Source organism: Eleginops maclovinus, chromosome 12, assembly GCF_036324505.1.
Source record: "Eleginops maclovinus isolate JMC-PN-2008 ecotype Puerto Natales chromosome 12, JC_Emac_rtc_rv5, whole genome shotgun sequence".
In the NCBI taxonomy this organism is placed as follows: Eukaryota; Metazoa; Chordata; class Actinopteri; order Perciformes; family Eleginopidae; genus Eleginops; species Eleginops maclovinus.
In genome coordinates this window covers 23,202,097-23,225,897 of record NC_086360.1, presented here as the reverse complement: position 1 = coordinate 23,225,897, position 23,801 = coordinate 23,202,097, and the positions used below count along the sequence as shown (strand labels likewise).

Below are 23,801 nucleotides of genomic sequence, written 5' to 3'. Positions count from 1 at the left end.
TACTGTAGTTTGACAACTGCCAGTAAACACAAAGAACAAGAAGACGTGAAGTAGTGCGGAAATGGACTTACGCTGAGCCCTTTAAATACTTTAATATTCTTATTTAAGTATATTTGTTACTTGTGTATTATTGAGGACATGGTTATTTTACAATAGCAGTTACACTCGTGGACTCTGTGTACGAATACAGTGAGTGGAGGGGGATTTAACAAGATAAACAAGCGACTGAATGTGTAGTCTTTATACCAACTCGATTTTGTGATAGATAAATAAATAGGCTTTAATGTCTGAAACTGACCCCTTTTCACTTTTTAGCTGTTCTTGTGATGAGAACAGACAGTGTCAGTTTATCAGAATGATGCCACATAAGGAGAAGTAAGGGGACAAACTACGGGAGAAGAAATGCCTCGTCGTTTGTTGTCAATATGGTTTTGGTTTGGATCAGATCGCGTTGGATTCTGTCTGGGAACCTCTCTATTGACAGCCCTGATGCTGCTGATGTACGCGGGGGGAATCCAGGCTAGTCTCAGCCTCGGTCCAGGTGGAGAGTTCCCCAGAGTCAGAGGTAACTGTGTGTTCATCTTGCTGCTGGGTGTATGCAAATATATAGTAATTCAGTTTTCAAATTAGAAGCTATTAGTTGACAAAGATGATTAGTTGATCGACAGAAATATAATATAACATTTGATCATTGATATATTGATAATAATTATAACCAACAACTGGTAGACCACCACACAATACAGACTGTTGTGTTGCAATATTTATATACCTACAATGTGCAATACAGACACTTTTGATCACTTTTATTTTGAAAAATATAAATGTTGGACAATGGTTGCAATGTCAGAATTGAGTAATTTTATTTATCAATTTTATTTTTGGGGCAAGCAGTGCCTTTAATATAGTAAAGATGAGAAGTAGGGAGACAGAGGGGAAGCAGACGGCAAAGGGACTCAAGCCGGATTCGAACCTGGGTCCACCGCATGGGGACCAAACCCAAGTATATGGCCGCCTGCTCTACCCACAGATGGACAGAATGGAGTAATTTAGTTGAAAATGTCCTTAAAAGCAAGCAGGAAAACCTGTTTTTCAGCCCTTCAGATATGGAGATTTCCTGCTTTTGTTTTATATCAGATCTAACTGATTATCTCTGGGTTTTGGACCAACCAAAAAAGACATTTAAAGACAACGTATTGCACTTTGAGAAACTAGGATGAACGTTCTTTTACTATTTCTGACATTACATAGACCAAGTGATAAATGTAGAAAAGAGTCGGCAGATCAATGGATATGAAAACGATAGTTAGTTGAAGCAGGTTTCTCTCCTAACTCCTCTCTCTCCTCCCCAGATGTGTTCCTGTATGCTTTTAGTCACGATGATCTGCCCTCTCTGCTGGTCAGCGCTGCCTTCCTGTTGGTGGTGGGACCGTGTCAGGAGCGCCGCTGGGGTTCCGTCGCCTTCCTGTCCCTCTCCACCCTCACAACAATCCTATTACCTCTTCTCTATACTCTGGTCCTCTGTGTCGGTGGGAGTGAGGCGAGTCGGATCTGCGGTCACTCTGCAATCCAGCTGTCCCTGTTTGCGGCGCAGTGTCGTCAGGTGGCTCAGAGGAGGCTGCTCAGGGTCTTTCCGGTCTGGTTGCTCCCCTGGCTTCTTCTGCTGATAGGTCTCCTGCTGCTGCCCGGGACACCCGCCCTGCTGCACTTCTGCGCAATATTCATCGGACACAACTGTATCCTTTGCTGTTTGTACAGTCATCTAATGCTTGTACCAAAATATATCCCACCAAGAAACATATATGGTGTTTTTCATAAGCTTTATTATACCTGAACAGAGGACTGATTCGGGAATGCACAGGCTGTGGTCTAATGCCACCAGTCTGCCTTTTCTAGTTATGTTAGTTATATGAACATGTAGCTTACAGTTGATTTACACTTTTTTTCAATGACGAGTGTGATCTGTTGCTGAGGATTTGATGATGATGAAATATATTTCAATACTTAATGGACCTCTCAGATTACCAGTCTTTCATTGGGACTCTACAGGAGCTGGAGGAGGCCCGGCTCTTGGACTGTATTCCTGATTGGGCGTATATCCGTGCTTCAGCCCGGTTGAGATTGCCAACCTACACTACCTCACAGAGGTGTGGTTGTTTACATCACAGGTCTCAGTAAATATTCACCCTCACCTCATGCATGCAGGGGCAGATTTAATCAGTTTGTCTTTATTGGTTGTCACAGCTCCAGATCACATTCTCAGATGACGCCTGCAGATCAGGCAGCTGCTCCCCCCATGAGGGATCCATCTGTTTTTAACCACCACCCATGGGTGGATCCAGTGCCTGCCTGGATAATGAACGAGTCGGCTGCGCTGTCTGAGGCCGACGTGCTGGAGGATCAGATGCTCAGGGCAGGAATACTGGCCTCATTACAGGATGCTCCTGACAACCCTGATGCTAAAGTGGAAGTGCCCAAATCCTCAGTTTCCTCTCTGCGGTTAGTAATGAAGTCTTATCGTGCACAATAATGTACATAGTTGGACTCTCACTTCCAAATGAAATGTATATATATTTAACAATCCCATAACAATACATAACTGTGTACAGTATATGTAAACACCTTTTAATTTGACTTATACTTCACTTTTATACTTACATTTCTTTATTCATGCTATTTTCATAGTCCTTTATCTTAAAATAACCCTTATTGCTGTTGCTGATGTTGACCTGATTTTCCCTGAGGGGGAAATTCTAAATGCTTTACATTATTTCCCAGTGGTTTTACTTATGGGGTTTTAAGTAATCCTTCATTAAAACACCAATGTTTTTTTTCCCCTCAGTCTCCAGCAGCTGGAGAAGATGGGCTTCCCCACAGAGAAAGCTGTAGTGGCATTAGCAGCCTCCAAACAGCTGGATGGCGCCATTTCCCTGCTCATTGATGACAGTGTCGGAGAACAGGCCGTGATGGTATCAAAAGGGAAGCAGAGCACTTAACCGTTTGGCTCTTGTACACTAAACTGGACGAACAGTATGCTTGGGTTTTGCTGAGCTTTCACTTTTTTTCCCCTGTGGGCTACGTACTTGTATTACTGACTTTAGGATCAATTTAAGTGGGGAGGAAAGAGGTGTTTCTTTTTTCCATAACTGTGAATCTAATCATATGAAGAGGCAAACATGACAGCTTTGGAGACGATTTCTCTGAATGCAGATTAAATGCATGTTGATTGAATGGATTTCATTTATTTATGCTGTAATCTTAATAATGAATGTTGCAACACAAATAAAAACAGATTTCTTAAAAAAAATGAACATTATTTTATTACATCAATCACTTAGACAGGATTATCTTAACACAGTAACACAGTTTCAAGAAAAAAATGTAGAATGAAATATGAAATGGTTACACAACAGCATACAAAATAATTGATCATTTTAAATAGTTTCACAATAAGTTTGATATAAGATGAAAAAACAAGTATCATGTTTCTCATCAGGACAGTTTAAGCTGTCAACAGTGGTACAAAATATGTTCAAGTTCCATTAACAGTTTTGTTATTCCCTGTGTGTGTGTGTGTGTGTGTGTGTGTGTGTGTGTGTGTGTGTGTGTGTGTGTGTGTGTGTGTGTGTGTGTGTGTGTGTGTGTGTGTGTGTGTGTGTGTGTGTGTGTGTGTGTGTGTGTGTGTGTGTGTGTGTGTGTGTGTGTGTGAGTGTGTAAGTGTGTGTAAGCTCTGGAAATGGACAGCAAGTTTGAAGTTATTTTCATAATGTCTCTGTTGATATGCCACCAAAACCAATTTGTTGTGCTTTTGAGTTTGAGCTTTGAAGTATGTTAATAAACTATTGTGTATTTAATCATTTTAGCATTGAATGGGGGGGGGGGGGGGGGGGGACTCACACCAGAAAGCTACAAATCACTGTTGGCAACACATATCTTAAGAGTAGAGATGACTTCATCTTTTTAGTGCACTACATAACAATATGAGAAGTATAACAAAATGAATACTAGAAGAAGAGGTTTGTTTGTGTACTTGTGTCCTGCAAACTGTACATGCTCAATATACTTAAATAGTGGAATCTCTTCAGATTGCAGTTACATTGTGAAAGCAAGAAAAAAACACATATCCAGTTTCTCACATCTGATTCCTCCTTTCATTGATAACTCTAAATGACCCTTATTGTCCAGAAGATTGAGATTTTCCTTTTTTTTTTCAACCATTAAAAAACGTTATTTGAAGATGCGACACAGAAGGAGCTGCTGGGAGTGTTATGTGAAGTGTTTGGGTATGGCGATGCAGACGGGTCAAACTAGTTCTCAGGCTCCCGATGGAGGAGGGCATTGTGGAATATCAGTGGAGTTTCCCTGAGGTGTCCCCCATCCCTAATCTGATAGCAAAGCCCAGAGAGAGTATCAGATAAGGTCTAAATTTGTTGATTGCCGATGAGACCTAGAGAAGGGGGAATCAACCCAGCCTGTGATCCTCAGGGTGAGCAGAGGGGAGGAGGGGCTACTTCCCTCGAACCTTGGTGTTGGAGGACAGAGGAGAAGCAAGTCGATATGGAAGCGCACCTGCTCGCTTATCTCTGTAGAAACTAGGGGAGGCTGTGCCAAACGGTCCGTCCCCAGACCCTAGATCAGGCTCTGTTGAAGAAAGACAGCAGTTGGAACGGGGCCTCGCTGTCCATCAGTGTGTGAGGACATGCGTGATCTGCAGTCCTAATCCATGTCTGATGCAACCTGGAGCTGTCATGCGTGGGATCTTATTTTGATTGGACAACAGTTGCCCAGTTTTTATACCAGAATGATTTGTTGAACTAACTAGTCTGAAGGTTTAAGAGATTTATCGGTTCCTTTTACTGCTTGATTTCATTTTGTAAAGAAGGCTAGCAGGACTGCAATGAGTGTTATCTAAAGAGCAATTGTGTCAACAACCAAAAATCTGAAAGAAATTCAATGTCTGAGGATACAGAGTAGAACATCCTCACAGTTTAAAAGCCAAAAAGACATAGTTTTGCTTAATAAATTACAAGAACAATTAATTATCAAAATGATTCATCTGATAAGTTGACAGATCATTGCAGCACCACTGCCACGACTTAGGTCACATTAACCTACATAGCACCATTATTATACAAAAGATTAAAGCCCCTGAAAACTCGGTTTCAAATCGTAGTTTTTCTTAATAACATATATGACCTAAAAACACCAATCAAAATAGACACAAGGTAAAAAAAACTGATGGACTGTTGGGGGTGGTTTGATCACATTTGATTGATTTGATTGGCTAAATACAAGAAAACTGTAATCTGTTTTTGATTTAAAACAGCTAAACCAGTTTTCAGGGCCTTTAAATGAATATCTGTAATATCTTCTACGACCAAAACAGTTCACACGTGATAATAACACATGCTGTTCAGTGACTAGATCAACATTCAGCAACAAGTGGTCATCTTATGCCTCTAACACTCGATCAAGACTCTCTATATCTCATCAAAGAGGTGAGTGAGGGCCGGCAGAGCTGTGGGTGAGGATGTCTCAGCGTTACCTGGCCAGATGATCGCCTCCAGCAGCGTCACCCTGCGAGCCAGAAGCTCAAGGTCTGCCTGCAAGTCATGGAACATCTGCAAGCTAAAGTCCTATCAGAGAGCAGTGACAGGGGAACTGTGTGAGGGGGGTGGAAACACCAGCCTGAGTCCTGGGGCTGCTCGCAACTGTTCCCACTCCCTGTCCCAGCAGTGAGGTGCGCTGGGAGACTTTGCCCTTTCCCCACCTTTTGACCCCCGCCTAAAGCTGACCCTGCCTCAGGCCTCCTACTCACCATGAATACCGATCATAGTCTCAAGGATTAAAACCCTCTCGGCTAAGATCTTCAGCGCCTCTCTGATCTGATGTATGCCGTCCCCCTGTGAAGATAGATACAGCCGTCAAGGTAAGGAGCACAAGCCAAAGAACTGCTGGCCAAGATGCAAGTCATGTTGTTTCTCTCAATACAGTTCAGCAGTTAGAAGGTTAAAACAGTCCACATATCTGCACCCTGTATTTCTCTGGATTTCCCTCATTCTCTGGCCATGCTGCTATGTGAAGACTCTGCCATGCTAGGCTGGGCATCATCAGCATGCACCACTACAGACCAGCCTCACGTTGGTGACATAACACCGCTGGATAACCAGGATTTAGATTTGATCATGCCATCTGCAGTACGTTTTTAGGGTAGCAGTTAAGCCAGGCGAGTTTTTTTTCAGCACCACAGCTTTCATTCTTAACGCTGCGGTCACTGAATTAACTCGAGGTTATCTGACTCAATGAAGCCAGCATAGATTCACACTGAAATCTCATTTGTTTGTTTTTTGTGAAAGCATAAAACAATGGCTTCATGAGTGTACGTTAAAAAACAACAGGAATAGGATTGGAACAAGAGAAATAAAAAGGACAGCTGAAAGAGTAACATCACATAAAGAAAGCATGCAGACAAGAGCTGAAGCTTTTGGTGAGTGAAATGTTTCCATTAGTAAGACAAACCAAGACAAGAAAAAAGGCAACGTTTCTCTAAGTTTTGCAATTATTGATTACATAAAACGGCATTCATAAAATAACAGCCACTTGTTTAATAAAAACAAATACATTTATGGTTTATAACACTTGTTTTAAGTCGCTTTGGATAAAAGTGTCAGCTATAAATGCAACGTAATGTCATGTAATGATCAGTCCACCACTTGGTTTGGACTGATCCATTTTTTTTTTCACAGACATTCATGATAAATTGCATTATTGTGATCCTCCTACTTTTTGAACATCAACCTTAGCTGTGCTTTGTGTCAAGTGATATAAGCTAAACCAAGATGGCGACCACTATAGACATCTGCAAAACATCAGCAAGTAGACATTGTCATTTTAACATGCTGACACTAGCATGGCTGCTTATTGCTGCAAACAGAGACATAATCCCCAAATACAACTTAGAGCTACTTTGCCTTAGTTGTGTTATCTCACATACTAGATGCATTTTGTGAGTTTTTACATCCAGGAAAGAAAGCACTGATGAAATCATGCAAGGTTGCATTGTGGGATAAAAGAGGATAGCTGTATCCACTCCACTCACATCAGACCACAACACCTCTAAACCCAACAGGACCGACCACTGACACATATGGAGTGATTTGGCATATACATTTGACTTTTTTGCTTTCAGGTTCATTTTTTAAGACCGTAAAACCCAACCAATATAGTCGATGAATAAACCTTTGCTTCTAGAGAGGTTTTACTATATTTTAGATGATTTCACTCATTCAGAGCTGGTGCGTGGTGTCAGGATTAACGGTGTTTCTTTGTTTATTTTCATGTATATGCCAAAGTCAGATGCTGAAAAAGTGACTGTGAAAGGTAGCCATGGGGACAGTAGCTTGCAGAGGGAGTCAGACAGCTTTAGGGTCAAGAGGACAGTGTTGTGACAGGGGACAGCAGTCCAGAGCACACCCCAAGGACCAACAAAAACAAAAACACAATAACACCTAAAGATTTCACACACAAATTAAGACAAATCAACAGCTGAAATCACATATACTCAAACAGAATCACGATTAAAAACAGTGTATGACGGGGGAGGGAAAGTAGGGGTTTGAAGAGGAGAAGAGATGAACACCACGTGGCCAATCACAGCCATGAACATGGTGACTGTAAAAACGATCATAACAATATCCATAAGAGATGTGGGTATTGGTTAGACGTGATTTAGGTTACAGAATAGATTCATTGCAAAGTGATGACATAATTAAAAAGATATCTTACATTTAGATTGCTCTTGTAAAATGAGAAAGATGTAAAAGGAAAATAAGGGTTAGACAGACACAGAGAAATATGTACTGCTCAACAAAGGAATCTTAAAACGTATTGTTATATATTATATCAAATCTAAAGTCCTCCCCTTTAGGTCAACATGAGAACTACCCACAACTACTTTCTTACCGGCAAGCCCTTCTCTCCTGGCTCTCCCTTTGAACCCGGTGTTCCCTGCAGAGAGATGTTACAACAGGAAAGATTGAGTGATGGAAACGTTGCATCAGTTTCAATGACAGATGGAGCATGTTGCTGGTTAGTGTAGTTTACAGTAAGATAACCAGCTATGACATGTGTTGATGTCCCCCCCCCATACGCTCGCATACTCGGGCCATAATCATGGCAGCAGCAGGGTGGAGGTGACTTACCGGCTCGCCTCTGAAGCCCCTCTCTCCTTGGTAACCTAAAGGACCCTGAGAAACCAAAGGCATGTTGTTTAAGGATGTAGAGTAAATAAAGATAACTGTACAGTATCATGGAGCTGTGGGCGTACTCACTCTCTCCCCACGCTCTCCCTTTGGGCCCACAGGGCCCTGCACTCCAGGGCCTCCATTTTTACCCTGTATTGAGTCAGGAGGTAAATTAAGAACACCATTATGAATCTGACAGAGCTAAACTCAGTAAGTGCATGACTGTGACTGAGCTTACATTCTGTCCTGATGGGCCAGAAGGTCCGACTGGGCCTCTGGGACCGGGTGGACCTGCATAACAGATAGAAACACTCATTTCCTTTTCTCACTCATTCTCACTTGTTCTATATGTATATATGTCACTGCTGCTTCCCATGGGTGATTGAGCCTATGGCCCAGTGATGAATGCCTTTCCAGTTTAACAAATCTGGTTCCTGTGGCAAGTCGACATAATGACGAAAAATCACAAGCAGGGCACTGATCGGATATCTGGGAAGTGAGATCCAAAAACACACCTGCAGTTACCACATATCGCCAGAGAGGTCAAATACACAAAAGAGAGATCTTTGAGATTGTTATTTCCAGTGTGGGGACTCTTTGTGTTTGGTCACCTGATTAAGAACAAGCTTTTTTGCATGAAATAAACAAAGAATAAGACTGTGCAGGGAAAGTTAAACTAACACAACACAAACTCACACTCACACACACACACACACACATAATGACCACAATTTGAAAGGTGATAAACACTCACCGACAGGCCCGGGGGGACCCTGAGGTCCTGGAACTGGCAACCCTCGTGAGTCTTGGAAAGAGTTGCTGAAGAACGGGTCTTTTCTACGACCTGGAGTTGAAAAACAAAATGCGCGTTTAATGGGAGTGTGTGTTCAACTGTATTAAACATTTTATATTTGATAAAATATCTTGTTGTTATTTTGCCTTAAGGGATCATTGGGACGTCAAAATGGTTACAATTATTATTGTTATTCAAACCAATTTTTAAGTGCACTTAAACCATAACATAAACACTATTAAATTAAGGGAAAACAATGAGATGTTGTTCTTTTTATAAATGCAAGGGTGTATTGTGGGTATATAGAAATGTATGTGATGCTGAAGCAGATCCCGTAATCAATTCATTTTGGTAACACATATGGATGTCGATCTTTATCTTTAGGTTCATGGTTTAAATTAACAAGGCTTAATTTTCCAGGACAGTAAGTGCTTAACATTAAAATGCTTCTCCAAGCTTTTTTCTTTGTGATACTTTGCTCATCTTGTTGTTGATGTGGAAGTCCTGCTGTAAACGCTGTGACACAATGCAGTCTTTCTGTGTTGTTGCTGCCTGAGAAGCTCGACTCAGTGCAATAAAGACCCTCTCTATTACATTATGATAACCTCCAGAGGGCAGTACTTTACCACAAATGCTCTAACTTCACATGATGACTTCAACAGGTTAGTAAACTTCCCTCAAACGAGTCTAAAAGCTCTCTCAAAAGCAGAACTGTGTTTCTTATTCTTTAAAAAACGAATGTAATCCTGCGTAAAAACCTTTCATACATTTTGTGTAACAACACTGACTGGAGGTCGACAAACGAGAGAAAGAAGGTGGTGAAAGCTAGAGAGGAAGTTGTGCGGTCATTGGGTAATTTTATACCGACAGGAAACAGAGATCCAATCACAGCATGAGACAGGACACACGAGGAGGAGGAGGTGGAGGAGGAGGAGGAGGATGAGGAGCAGGAGGAGGAGGAGGCGGAGGAGGAGGAGGAGTGCTTATAGCCAGAAACATCCTCCTGCTGCCAGAATATTGCACACCACTACTGGATGTGACATCCAAAACTGGGATACCCTTTATGTGTCTACTTCTTCACACTGAGATAGGTAGCCTAACTCAAGAGATAGATATTCATATATTCAGAGGAGGATCTAAACTCGATAAAATATACAGAATAAATTACAATACTCTCTAATAAACCAGTCTGCAAAGAACAAAGAAACATATTGTTCACAGTAGCTTGAAATTGAAAGTAAAAGTAAAATATATCCTGGCAGGCTGTTGCAGCAGCTCCCAGTGTTTACTCTGTGGGAGCTTTTACAAAGTCTGAAAAGAGACAACAATGCTCCTCCTCCATACTTAAAGTCCTGGCTGCTGGGTTGGGAACCCTGTCCTGTTCAGCAGAAGGGAATTCCAACCTCCTGATGCTGGCGTACAAGCCAAATAAACCAGTGTTTTCTGAAGGAAGCTCAGCACGTCCCCCTACTGTGACTTTGATGTGATAGAAATGGCTATGAAATCATTCTGCCAACCTCAACGTACCCACAGCGTCTCAACACAGGAACCCAGAGCTTACAAATCTGTGGGCTGCATACTTTGTTTTACCACTGAATCCACAAATAAAACGCACCGTTGGGTTGACCTTGAGAGAGCCGATGCAGACCCCCATCTGTCTCTCACCCCCCGACCTCTGAGCGGCCTACATCTGGAAGCTGTTGAGTGACATCAGTGACGGACAGGTTCTCATCCCAGCATGTGAAGTCAGAGTCAATCTCAGGCTGCCTCTGCCTCCATTTAATAGTCTCTTCTTTTTGGCTTGTAGAGAATGAGGAGCTGCTCTAGGATTCACCACCAGCCTGCCAGTTTCTTATTCTCAGTGTTTCTTTTGGTAATCAGCAGGTGTAAAATGTATGAGAGCTTTTATGCAGCAGGAGAGAACATGTCTGTGAAGCTGTTAAAGACACATTAATACCAGTAGTTTGCAGCTAAAAGTCTGTAAAACCTTCATCATCCAGCCTGAACACAAAGGCTTTGGTTTAATTCGTGTACATAAACTTGTGTAGGATTCGAGGCAAACAGAATTTTGTAATATAAATGTACACATATTAAAGGGAAAGTGCCCTGATTGTACAGATGTTTTTTTATGATTCAGATAGTACTACTGGTTAAATAAAGCCTTGTGTGGCTCTGATAGATTTACCCAAGAAATGTCACAATTGCTTGGTTGTCTAGTTGCATTAGGGGTAATGTAGGCATCAAGAAAGAAGAAAGTTTGGAAAAACTGGTGCTTTTGAATCGATTGTTTTACTTCCTTTGTTACTGTCCATCAAAAGTAAGGCTGTGTGGATGGAGTACTCTTTCAAGGGACATATTTATCACAAATATAAAGAGTACTTTTATCTATTTGGTGTGGAAATGGTGTCATATTGAATGTATAAAGTGTCTTACTCTGGTCTGGTTCTGGGATGTGGGCACTGGCTGGAGGACCTGGTGGGCCGGGTAGACCCCTCTCTCCCGTGGGTCCTGATGGTCCACGGGGCCCTGAGAGAAGGAATGACAGAAACATCACTTTGGTGACAGAAATACTAATGTCATAGCTAACTAAGATCATGAAGTTTCTCTTAGAGAGGTGCAGCACAACATGCTAATGCTAAAAGACTTTGGTTGATGTCAGTGATGATAGATGATAAACTATGACAAAGAGCAGAGAGGAAACACATTACATAAAGTGCTCAATGATACTCCATAATCACTTCTGGCATGGGAGTGTGTGTGTGTGTGTGTGTGTGTGTGTGTGTGTGTGTGTGTGTGTGTGTGTGTGTGTGTGTGTGTGTGTTCAGGGGAGTAAAATAAGGAGCTGGACAGAGAGGTATATGAGCTGGCCAACTTTGTTCTTCTGTCTTTAAGAGAAGCAGGGTCTTTAATAGTCAGGGGCTTGGAAGTGACTTAGTGACCTGTGGAAAACTCAAATAAACACCAATAAACTCTGAAAAGTGTCACTGGCACTGGTTTATAGTAAGTTAAATGCTCCCTGCTTACACACGGCTAGTTTTTTTTATGTGTCTGTGTGAGTAAAAACCTGTAGCTCAATGTGTCAGTTCATTCGTCCTTCCCCCCCCCCCCCCCAGCCATCTTTTCAAGGTGGAAAAATCCACACCGTAGCCACATCTGACCTCATTGTTTGGACTCTCCTGAGGTAATGCTGCCCCCCCAAACACCACCTCTTGACCTCAGACAGACCCAGACTCATCACCTCTCAGTTTATGCCTCTGACAATGACAGTCCACTAATTACTGCTTAGAAAGGTGGTGTTGTTACAGCTCTGATTTGACACCACTGTGGGCCGTTTTCACTTAGCCTCGGTAAACACTGCAGCATGACCGGCTGTGTTTTGGCTGCATCGGGCCGACTGTAAACTACAATCGGCAGCACAGTGGTTAAACGGCAAGTCAAAGTGGCCCTTTAGAGTCTATGTGACTTGTTGTGGGAAACAGTTAGCATTTATTCCTGCAAAATAATGAGCAACCAGGGGATGCTGGCGTCAAAACATGACGCAACATTTGTAAAACAACTCTCCTATAACATGATTCATCATAATGTACACTATCTCCCAAGTTCACTCTTTTCCCAGCACCTAAATACCCTCCGGCTCAAGTGCATATTTCTCTACATTTTCCATGACATTGGACCCGTTCCAGTACTGTGTTTATCTTTCTCTTTAAAGTGAAAAAAATCAGCACAATAAAGAAAAACAGAGCTTGGGATGCAAGACATAGCTCTGGTTTTGGGTACTTATGAAGTAATGGAGATAGAAAAAACAATAACACCACAGGCATATGGAAATCATAAAGACCTGGGATTTGTGTATATATAGCTCATGTTCATTTCAGATTGAAGTCACATGGTGCTTCTTAGAAAGTGGGTTTGAATTTTGACTTCTAAATCTCATCTTTACCCAGCAGCAGGCACAGAGCAGGGGTCATATGTTAGCTTGAGAGAAGATGATCATGATCAAACACATGGAAGGAAAAAAAAACCCTATAGCAAGAGCAGATGTTGTGACACATTTATTCTGTCATTTATTTGACCCTCATTCAATTCAAAGCTGCCTGTGGATTAACTTTAACCCTAACAGGTCATTTATTGTTTGTCAAAAACTACGGAGCTTTGAAAACATGAAGCAGATTTATGAATGTGGTTGGTAAGCAGCAGCCGGGTGGGGAATTTTATCTATAAATAAATGCTTCTGCTACCCACAGAAAACTGCATTTTTAGAAACATTTAAACAAAGCCGAAGCAAAAAATGCCCAAATTCCAGCATGTAACCAGCAGGCAGACATTTACCACTGGAGGGTTTGTGGGTTGATCGAGTGGTTTAAGAGAAAGACAAATACTCTGCAGCGGGACACCACAGGTCGGGCTTTTGTTGGAGATCTTGTTATGATTCTTCCGCTCTTGTTTCCTGCGGTCTTTGGTCAACAGTGAGCCATTTAAATGTCTTGTTATATGGACAATAGCTTAAATGGGTAAGTATACAAGTGTCTAGCACCACCTCTCTGAAATACACATATTTGCAACAAGCTCATTGACAAACTGTGTCAACAACTGCTAAGTTTCATTTGTTCCTTTCTGCTCACGACTGTCTGCTAACAGCGAGCTCTTCTACCTGCCGGTCCCGAGGATCCCTTGAATCCAGGGATTCCAGATGGGCCCCTTGTCCCGGCCTCCCCCCGAGGCCCACTGGGACCTGGCAGCCCTCGAGACCCTGGCTTCCCTGAGAGGAAAAAAAACAGTCATGAGTAATCATGAAGCCTTAACCGGTGTACATCTTAAAAGGTTTTACATGCACTACAAGGCAACTACGGTTACAATGTACCTTCTCTGCCAGGAAGCCCATCTCTCCCCTTTTCACCCTGAGGACCTGCAATGAAAACACAGAGGTGACTTAATTAAGAGGTGCAGCTCTGTGGAAAAAGTCTGGGCTTCAACCAGCTGGAGGATCGTTGATGTAAAATCCACTGAGGGATTAGGTACAACTCTCCAAATTCTTTCTTAGGAGGAAGACAGTCCATTCTGTGTTCATGTCATCTACGGGGCTTATATTTCAGTTAAATCAACTTAATATTTGCACTCAATGAAGAAAAGCAACGATTTTCTGTATCATTTAAAGGAATAAGTTATGCATTTTGACTCAGCTGATGGATTTCTGTTTGTAAAAAGAAATGATGAATGGAGCACCTAAGGAGACGTCGCCTGAGTTAGTGTTGGTTGCTTCTCAAAAAACTACAATGAAATTCTGGAGGTGTGGAGTAATAAAGAAGGTACTTAAGACGCTTGTAGTCTGTGGTCAAGTTGCATTGTGGGTAATGTAGGTGTAAGTGTTGTGCAGCACGGTTAGTGAACTCGCAGTGCTGGGCTTGACTCCAGGAGAGAGGAAAGAGAGAGACGTTCTTGCTTCAAGTGTTCACATTTCACTCGGCCACAGAGCGCTGAAAGTGAGCAGCACAGACAACTGAGCGCTAACCTTTTTTTCTAAAGGAAATGAGCATGTATGCAGTGGAGGAAATAGGACATGAGCAGATGGAGCAGGTAGAGCGCAGGAAAAGAGTTGCTGCTCGCTGACAAAAAGCTGAATGGAGGGATTTCTGACTCCCAACACAAAACCTTTTCACCTTAAAATATATTAATGCGTGACAGCGTGATCTACATACCTGCTGGTCCCTGCTCACCAGGAGCTCCCTGTGCCTGCACAGCACCAATCAGTAATGAGGCCTCTGGAGCAGTTCCTCCTTTAGCCGGAAGGGGGCGCTGTGATACGGAGGCCGGGGCATTGAGTAATTGGACCTGATGAAGCAAGACATAAAACAAAGTTTGGGCAATTAAACAATGTTCTTATTAAATGATTCATATCTCAGTGATTTGGAGCCTGTGGCTAAATGAGTCCTAACCTTGGCCTCCAGCGAGCTCAGCCGGTCGGTAAGAGCTGTGATTCGGCTGCAGTTGAGGCAACCTACAAAAACAAAATACATATTTACATTCAGAAATCAGACACAGGTAGTGCACATTTGTTACTGTGTTGTTAAGTCAAAGATAACATGTTCACAGGTCTTACTAGAGATGGTCTCTCCTGTGCGTGCAGGCGGGCGGCGTAGCGTGGAAGGTTTCCTCACCGCCTCTTGAGCTACAAGCTGGTTCCCTCCATCTGTAACACAAGACACAGATACATAAAAGGGTCACCTCTGTGGCTTAGATTTGTAGCTATAGTGATTTATTGAGATAATACTTATGACAACTGCCAAATGTAACCCAATTGTTTCGTTAAGGTAGAAAAATGAAAAAATGAATGAAAAACAGCGATGAAGATGTTTCAGTGTGGAAGATACCAGAAGCTAGTGCAGTTTCTGTGTGTAGGTCTCTATGCTTCAGGTGAGCTTCTTATTATTACCCAATAAAGGCTGACAATTCTACAGAGTGTAGAAAAGAAACAGTACAAACGTAAATCCACAGAGACAGTTCTTGTTTTTGTGTCAGATACATTTCCAAGAGACAAACATTGTGGGTTGCGTCATTGCCAAATGGCTTTCCTTTGGCCGGTGTTTCTTTATGGAGTATAAAATCACAAAGCCTGTGAGAGAGGGAGTGTAAAGACAAACAATAGTTGCCTTGTGCTGAGAGAATGGGCAGTCTCGGCTCGCATTCTGTCTTGCCTTCATTTTATGAAGTGTGGGAGTTTGTGTCCCTGGGTTCTGGATGTTTTTGAATGGGCAGACCTTTGTGGAAAAGCTAGACGGACTCCTATGTCTGGCCTGGTCTGGCTCTGGTTGGCCCAGGTGCTTCTGATACAAACAAGAGGCTGGGTTCAGCACCTCATTAGCCACCAGGAAGCACGTCTTTGCCATTCAGTGGCCGCGGTCAACGCCAAGTGTCGTACTAAAAGAAGCCATGAAATAGCACCTGCTGCACGGAGCTGGAGTAGGAGAGCATTAGTCTTCCTAAACAGCCTCACAACATCAGATAGCATGATCCAATCTGTATCCACTGCAGACCCAGGAAAGGCAAACGGAGAGATTATTGTCACGAAGAAAAAATAAACGTTTGGGAATTTGAGACAGGAGAGCATAACGGGGGTAGTGATTACCGAAGGAGAGGGGAGAGAGGGGGCAAGGGAGGAGTATGAAAAGTACACAGAACACATGCTTTAGGGTAAATTGAGACCGCTGCAATAACCCCCCCTCCCCGCCCCAACCTCTGCTCATGATTTCACTGTTTTGGGTTCCAGGGTATTTCTCAGAGGATTATAAGTGTAGATGGATTTTAAGCATGTAAGACCTGACACTGAAATGTTATGGCATCCGCTCTGGATTGTAGAAAACTCTCCCACATTTTGAAAGCATTGGATGTTGAGAACACACACTTTGATCTGCTTTACTCTACAGCACACTTTAGTCCACATGGGGAATACTGCAGGGACAAAGAGAGGGTGTGTATGTGTGTGTATACATGCTGCAGCTCATATAGATAGCTGCATTCAATTACAAAGAGGGCTCATGATAGGAAGTCTAGCTCTCGCCCCCTCGAGAGTAAAGAACATTCAAGCGACAAGATCCCCTCACCCAGCCACACAACAGCTATTGTATGCAGAACACACACACACACACACACACACACACACACACACACACACACACACACACACACATATACACGTGTGTGTGTGTGTGTGTAGGCTGCGTTTACGGCCTGTAGAAAGAGGATGAATCGGATGCCTCAAGTGTGATCCATCCCTCTCTTCGCCAACAATAACATCATCACAGTTAATGAAGGTCCCCTGATAGAAGCGGGTCATTGTATCCGATCTTTGTTCTCAGTGGGCTAATTGCCCCAGAGGGGGGGGTCGTACAAATGTGTGAACGTATTTGACCTATTGCCCCCTTGTTGCACTGGGCCCTAATCAGCACTGAGCCAGAGCTCTTCACCATTGAAAAAATCCCGCAGCGAGTTCAGTGGGCCAGAGGCCGTCCTGACATCAGCTCTGTCTCTCTCTCTCACACACAGACACACAGACACACAGACACAGACAGACAGACAGACAGACAGACAGACAGACAGACAGACAGACAGACAGACAGACAGACAGACAGACAGACAGACAGACAGACAGACAGACAGACAGACAGACAGACAGACAGACAGACACACACACACACACACACACACACACACACACACACACACACACACACACACACACACACACATTTGACTACATGTTTGAAGAGCGTGAATTTCAGCGTTCATGCTCTTCAAACATGTAGCTGTGGGCACACGTTGGACAGGCAGACAAATTTGTTTGCTGAAATCTGCACTAAAGGTCTGCCAGGCCACACATGTCGCCCAGCAGGAGCTTCTCTCCTCAAGTCACTGCTCGAATAAATGAAAAACACTGAGGAACAGCTAACTAGCTTAACACTTGTTTACATTGTGTCGCTCATCAATGCTACGCTAGCAGTCGGTTCAGGCTTTGCACCTTGAATCATACAACACTGTTCGGATCCAGCTGAGACCATCTGCAGCTCACATGAGGGGCTAAACGTGTCTCAAATATCTGTAAATGTGAGACTTTTGTTGTTGTGTCATACGCTCAGCAGGAGACATTGGAAAAATACAACATATAAGGGTGTGTGATGATTCCATATGGAGCTACAGTGCAGGGGCCTGGCAGCACCTGTGAAGACAAATATTAAAACACACACACACACACACACACACACACACACATGGCGAGCAGACACAGCAGAGTGCAAGGTCCTGATCCATCTCTGTCGGGTCAATTAGCTGAGCTCAGCGCTGTGGCATCATTAGTGTCCCGGGTGCTGACAGCCAACCAGGGGAGGCGTTTATCTCTGTCTCTGCACTGCCTCACACAGACAGCCTGAATCCCCCCCCCCCCCCACACACACACACACACACACACGCACACGCACACGCACACGCACACGCACACAGTTTTCTCATAGCCAACACAGCACTCCTCGAAATGAAGCCAAGCTAAACAGTGTAGCTCCTCAGAACATATGTTTGCTAAGCCAGCCGTTTCTTTCGCCTATTTCTCAATGCAAAATAAACAGGTTGAGATGATTTGATCTGGGTGTTGTTTCATTTTGTCTCTTTGTCTTTTTTCTCTAAAAGTCCTTTTCCAACTTCATGAGTAATCGTACATTTTTTTAATTACTTCTGAACATTGTTGTCCAAAGGGCTTTACTGTCATGCACAGCTACAGTGAAGATATGCAAGGACGCACTTAAGTCCCTCTCTCCTCCAACAATTGTTCTTCTGTAGCAAGAAATTATAGGTAGCTGTCAAAAAAACATGCCAACCTGCCGTTCTGAAGCCTTTACACCGGCTTCCTGTCTGTCAAAGAAATGATTTTAAAATACTGCTGATGGTTTTTAAAGCATCACATGGTTTAGGCCCAAAATATATTAACATCTCCTGCTAAATGATCGACCATCCAGGAGTCTCAGGTCCTCTGGGACGGATCTGCTTTCTGTCCCAAGAGTCAGAACTAAACATGGAGAAGCACCATTTAGCTATTATGTCCCCACTATCTAGAATAAACTCCCAGAATCCTTCAGGTCGGCTAGAACTCTTACTATTTTTAAATCCAGACTCAAAACGTATCTTTTTGCCGCTGCTTTTGATTGAGCTGTTCATATGTCACACTGCAGTGCGGGTTTTATTCATGTATTTTATACCTGGTGTTTATCTTATTATCATTGCTTTTTAATGCCTGTTTTTAAATGACATTTGTATAATGTGTTTCTGCTGCATTTGTTTCTGAATGTTTTTGATTTGATTTTATAAAGCACTTTGAATGTGCTTTAAGGTGCTGTATAAATAAACTTGCCTTACACAATGTGATAACCATTCAATTATCAATTATTTGGGTCTTTAGGACAGGTATCGTCCACAATCTGGCAGTATCTATGTCATTGTTGTTATTATATGCCGTGTTTTCACTATCAGTCAAGTTCATTCAACCATGGCAGGCTGTGGACAGTCACAGCACTGTATGAAAAATGTTCACAGTGAATTACGTACATAGATTTCTAAGTTTTGAAAGAGAGCTCTAATATCAGCTCAATTTTATTCTAAGCAGATGAGTTGAGCTACCACAACTGCTTTCAGTTGAAATGAAATGGATATTCTACACTGTTTGCTTACTTAAAATGCTGGTGGATTCATTTTTTAATATCAGTAAAATTACACATATATTCAAAGCAGCCCATATGCAATCCTCCACCTCCCAAACCGCTGATGGGTCTCGGCCTGGTCACCAGGGCTCGGTGCTCTGCACAGACCTGCATCTGAACCCCAGTGTTTACTGTGCTTTCCCAGGGTCTCAGCTTTCTTTATTAGGTGATTGACTCAAAGGGTGGGACACACTTCATCATTTCCTTCCTTTGGAAATGCCACTCCGCCTCTCAGCCTGAGAGTGGAGCAGCCCACACACTGGACAGGTTCAACTGTAATTACAGGTGAGAAGGAAACGCTGCATGCCAGAACAATTGCGCACATAATTGATCCCAGAGTAAAAGGTAGGCTGAGCGAGACTGAATCCTTACCTACGGACCGCGTTTAAGAAAACAAGTGCATCGAGGCAGCCGGTCTACATCTGCTCTGGTTTACAAGTCTAGGTGAGGTGTTGCAAAGACCTGCTGCAAATAAAACGTAGCTTTAGCCCGCAGGACCCTGAGGTGAGAGCGTGCAGGGTCAGGGAGACTCTCACCTTGTGCACACACACCTCACCTCATCAGTCAGCACAGACACTTAGCGTGGGGCAGCACACACTCGTCTCACCACCCTCACCCCACAGACCTCCATCAGTCACTACCAAGGGTGAAATTAATTCACTACATTCAGCCGGGTTAATGCACCTGAGGAGATGATTGATGTACTTTTACGTTCAGTAATTGTGTTTCAGTTACTTTAAGTTTTTATTGAAGTAGTTCCCATATAAAAGAAGGACGTTGTCAGTCAGCACTCAGCAAAATTGCCAGTGTTTTTAAAGCATGTGTGTGAAGATGTTTCTACCATTTTTCGTCATGGTGCACAAACACATCTACATAAATACCACCTCAGAGCGATCAACGGCTTCGCTAATCTCCTCCAGTTTGGCTTCTCACATCAGTCCTTCAGCTCCTACAGCCCCTCCAGATGTGCTCACACACACAGCCTCTAATCTGTGGCAGGAAGGAGGAGGGTCTGCTGCCTCTCCTCCCGAGTCCCCGTCCCAGACAGGGCTCTCTTTACCTCACCTTCCCTCTCACTCACTCTCTCCGTCTCTCTCACTCTCTCTGTTTTCCCAGCACATGCCTGCAGTGACGCTGACGGCAGTCTCAGCCTGGCTGCCCCTCCTGCCCCACCTCCCCAGCAGGCAGTGGTGTGTAATTACAGCACCGGGCTGAAGGGTGGTGTGACAGCGGTCTGCTGATAGAGGTGTTTGTCCGGCCTGAAGGTGGGAGGTATGTGCTCCCATTGGCATTCCCAATGTGAACAAAGTAAATGGGGTCAAGAGCAGCAGGACACTATCTGACATGGAGCAGTTTCTCTTCACCAAAGAAAGAAGAATGGACTTTAAATAAAGATAAAGGATAAATGATGACCAGCGTCAGTACTAAAAACCCCTCCGCTCCTCGGACACCAACCTCCTTTTTTTGAGAACTGCTTTGAATCTGCAATAAATGTTGTGTTTTAATACATTTTAAGTGAGTTGTTTTGTTAATTTGAGTATCTTGAATCACACTCTATAAAGCAAAAGTATTATTATGATTATTCCCGCACAGGAGACTGGCCTCACTGGACACAGACAGACAGCTGTGGGGTATAGATCTCTGCACAGGATGCAGATTTCACCTCCGATCACCTCCCCTCCTTCCCTCCTCCCTCCCTCCTGTCAGGCTTCCTGCTTATTGTATTTTCCAGAAGGTTTCATCATGACAGACCCACAACTATCCCCCCCATATGGCTTTGGTGCAGACTGTCAAGAATACCTTCAAGGCACTCTTAAGAAGATTCTACTTACAGGAAAATTGAGCTTTGTTTCATATCGCTCACCGCCTTTGCCTCTAATTACTGAGCAGCATCCACTGTTTGTTCACCACTTGTTTTTTGGGGTGTAGAAGAAGTGTGGTGGTGTTCTTGTCCACAACAACAGGAACGGTTTGAGTTCAAAGATAGAGGGCGATAACAGAAAGAGGATCTGGTGTTTACACACATTTGAGACAATAAACAAACCCAAGAAGTACATTTAACAATGGGTCACATCTAATTTACTGTTATCCTAGATTCCAAAAACAAAACTTTAAATACATTGCTAAATAAATAACGGTTCAAGCAACAATGCTGTGGTCTGTGTGGGGCTACTTCTGTCAGATGGCAGTGGTCGGATTCGAGACACGCCATGGTGAAGACAGGCTGCACTACAGCCACCCACCTCTTCTTTTAAACATTTCCTCCACTTGAAAGCAGCAGATGTCTAATAAAAGTGCGTGGCTGACGATCCAGCTCACACCCTTCACTTTTATTAAGACAGACACAATAACAGGAGCCCCGATGGAGCCTCCTCCCTCATTCTGACCCTGGTTGACCCAAATAAAAGCTGCTTTGTAAACTTTTCCTCTGAGACTCTCTCATTTTCAGTGACCTATAGGTTGGCATCTTATCCAGTGATGTGCAAGCCTTTTCCCCCCATCTCTGTCTCTCCTGCGGTCACCAAGGAAACCATTGAAAACAGGACTCGGACTGAATGAAACCACACACAGCCCTGGGCTGTTGATGCAATGTTGTAGGGAGGGGTCCATCTTGTCTGTGACCTCTCCATATAAAACACTCCCGACACGCAGCAGTAATTAAACCACACTCCTCTCAGCCGCAAGTGGCCAACAAACAAAAGCTCTAAAAACAATCACAATCAGACCTCCACACACACACACACACACACACACACACACACACACACACACACACACACACACACACACACACACACACACACACACACACACACACACACACACACACACACACACACACACACACACACACACACACACACACACACACACACACACACACACACACACACACACACACACACACACACTGTAGCACATTCACTGCAAGTTATTGCTTTTGACTTGCATGCGGAGTAGTTAAACAGCGTGCGCTTTATAAGCCTTTGTGACTAAAATAAGCAAACCTTGTCTAAATTATGTGAGGCTGGCTCTCCTTTAGAGGATAATTCCTCCTTAATACAACTCGGGTCGAGGGCTGTTACGCCTTTGTCTCTATTGGTTGTGACATGTTCTCACCAGAGTAATTGGGGAGATCTGAGGGCACGGCAACATTACTACAATAAAGTCTGATGGAGCAAGAAACATAAGCAGAAAAGTTGTCGGATGCCAACTGTTAAACTTGATTATCTAATCCCCTTAATTTGACGGCAGAAACAAAAATAGTGCACCCGAAACCGCAGAAATACCCCCCAACAAAGAGTGTGGCAGGTCAAAGATATTGCTATTACCATTCGCTCTAACTTTCCTCTTTCAAATACGTTTCGTTCAATTTTTAGTTTGAAATATCACATGACTGCTTGTTCCTCTTGTCTTGTTTAACCAATAACATGGTGGATAAAATCCTTTTACTGATAGGAAAGATGGACATTATGCATAAATAGTACCAGCGTTGGAAAAGCCACTGTGCAAGACTAGCATGTCCCTGACCACATGCTCCACTGAAGGCTCGACATACCGAACGAGCAATAACTTTATTGTCATTATGCAAGCATCAAACATCACACATTCATAGAGCCCCGGAAAAAATTAAGAGACCACTCCAAATTGTTCTTAAATCTTTATCTCTACATGTATGGCAGCCATTCAAATGTCTGTTTGATTCCAACACAGAGAAAAATCGTCAGTAGTTTATAGAATACACCTCAAAGACAAACCTATAAATAATAAAACAAGAGAAAGTGATAGTGCTGAAGTGGTCTCTTAATTTTTTCCATGGCTGTATGTGAAGAATATATAAAGCACAATGAGATTGCAGATGAGATCAATGAATTTCAAATTGTAATCTCTTCTAAATACGGTTCTGTTACTACTGTAGATCTTGGATATATATTCATATTATATCAACATTAGATAGATAGAAGATAGAATCGGAGGATGAAACCCTCTTGATTGTCACATACATGCACACAGCAGAGCACACACAGTGAAATTAGTCCTCTGCATTTAACCCATCCTAGTGCTAGGAGCAGTGGGCAGCTATCGTGCAGCGCCCGGGGAGCAATGGGGAGGGGGGGGATTGGAGGTGTCCGGTGCCTTGCTCAAGGGCACCACAGCAGGGCCTAGGAGGTGAACTGGGACCTCTCCAAGTAGCAGTCCACTTTCCATTTTTCAAGTCTGTTCGGGGACTTGAACCGGCGACCCTACGATTCCCAGTCCAAGTTATGTTATGAGACTAGATATTCATAGATAAATGTACATCTCTGAACTTTCTGTTTGCAGTTCTATCATTTTCCTTTTTCCACTTTGTCATTACACCCACAGTAATGATAAGTTCCCTAAAAAGATTTTGTCAAAAAACTACAAATATTGGTTTAATAATCACTTCATGATGGATTTTACCTCAATCTCCCAGGCTGTAACCTGTGTCCAAGTACAGCATTATGGAGAATCAAAAATATCCAAACTACAGCTTGCAAAACCTAA

General features: G+C 43.1%; 2 protein-coding genes across 4 annotated transcripts in view; one reads left to right on the top strand and one right to left on the bottom strand.

Moving 5' to 3' along the window:
* Positions 1 to 35: 35 nt before the first annotated feature.
* rhbdd3 (rhomboid domain containing 3) lies at positions 36 to 3,854 on the top strand. Its single transcript, XM_063897046.1, has 5 exons — positions 36 to 565; positions 1,353 to 1,736; positions 2,021 to 2,147; positions 2,245 to 2,499; positions 2,843 to 3,854. The coding sequence occupies exons 1-5, from the start codon at positions 403 to 405 to the stop codon at positions 2,994 to 2,996; spliced, it is 1,083 nt and encodes a 360-aa protein (XP_063753116.1). The 5' UTR covers positions 36 to 402; the 3' UTR covers positions 2,997 to 3,854.
* emid1 (EMI domain containing 1) overlaps positions 3,673 to 23,801 on the bottom strand; it is a 51,419-nt gene continuing 31,290 nt past the window's right edge. The window contains exons 4-17 of one of the 3 annotated variants that reach the window (XM_063897038.1): positions 15,134 to 15,223; positions 14,970 to 15,031; positions 14,733 to 14,865; positions 13,898 to 13,942; positions 13,688 to 13,795; positions 11,470 to 11,562; positions 8,998 to 9,087; positions 8,482 to 8,534; positions 8,331 to 8,393; positions 8,202 to 8,246; positions 7,963 to 8,007; positions 7,786 to 7,797; positions 5,819 to 5,903; positions 3,673 to 4,641 (exon numbers count right to left, since the gene is read on the bottom strand). In XM_063897038.1, coding sequence (XP_063753108.1) covers positions 4,508 to 4,641; positions 5,819 to 5,903; positions 7,786 to 7,797; positions 7,963 to 8,007; positions 8,202 to 8,246; positions 8,331 to 8,393; positions 8,482 to 8,534; positions 8,998 to 9,087; positions 11,470 to 11,562; positions 13,688 to 13,795; positions 13,898 to 13,942; positions 14,733 to 14,865; positions 14,970 to 15,031; positions 15,134 to 15,223 — 1,058 coding nt within the window. In that variant the 3' untranslated portion in view covers positions 3,673 to 4,507. Of the gene's footprint in view, positions 4,642 to 5,545; positions 5,637 to 5,818; positions 5,904 to 7,785; positions 7,798 to 7,962; positions 8,008 to 8,201; positions 8,247 to 8,330; positions 8,394 to 8,481; positions 8,535 to 8,997; positions 9,088 to 11,469; positions 11,563 to 13,687; positions 13,796 to 13,897; positions 13,943 to 14,732; positions 14,866 to 14,969; positions 15,032 to 15,133; positions 15,224 to 23,801 lie in introns of all 3 variants that reach the window. The other 2 variants (XM_063897040.1, XM_063897039.1) reach the window with 2 other exon arrangements.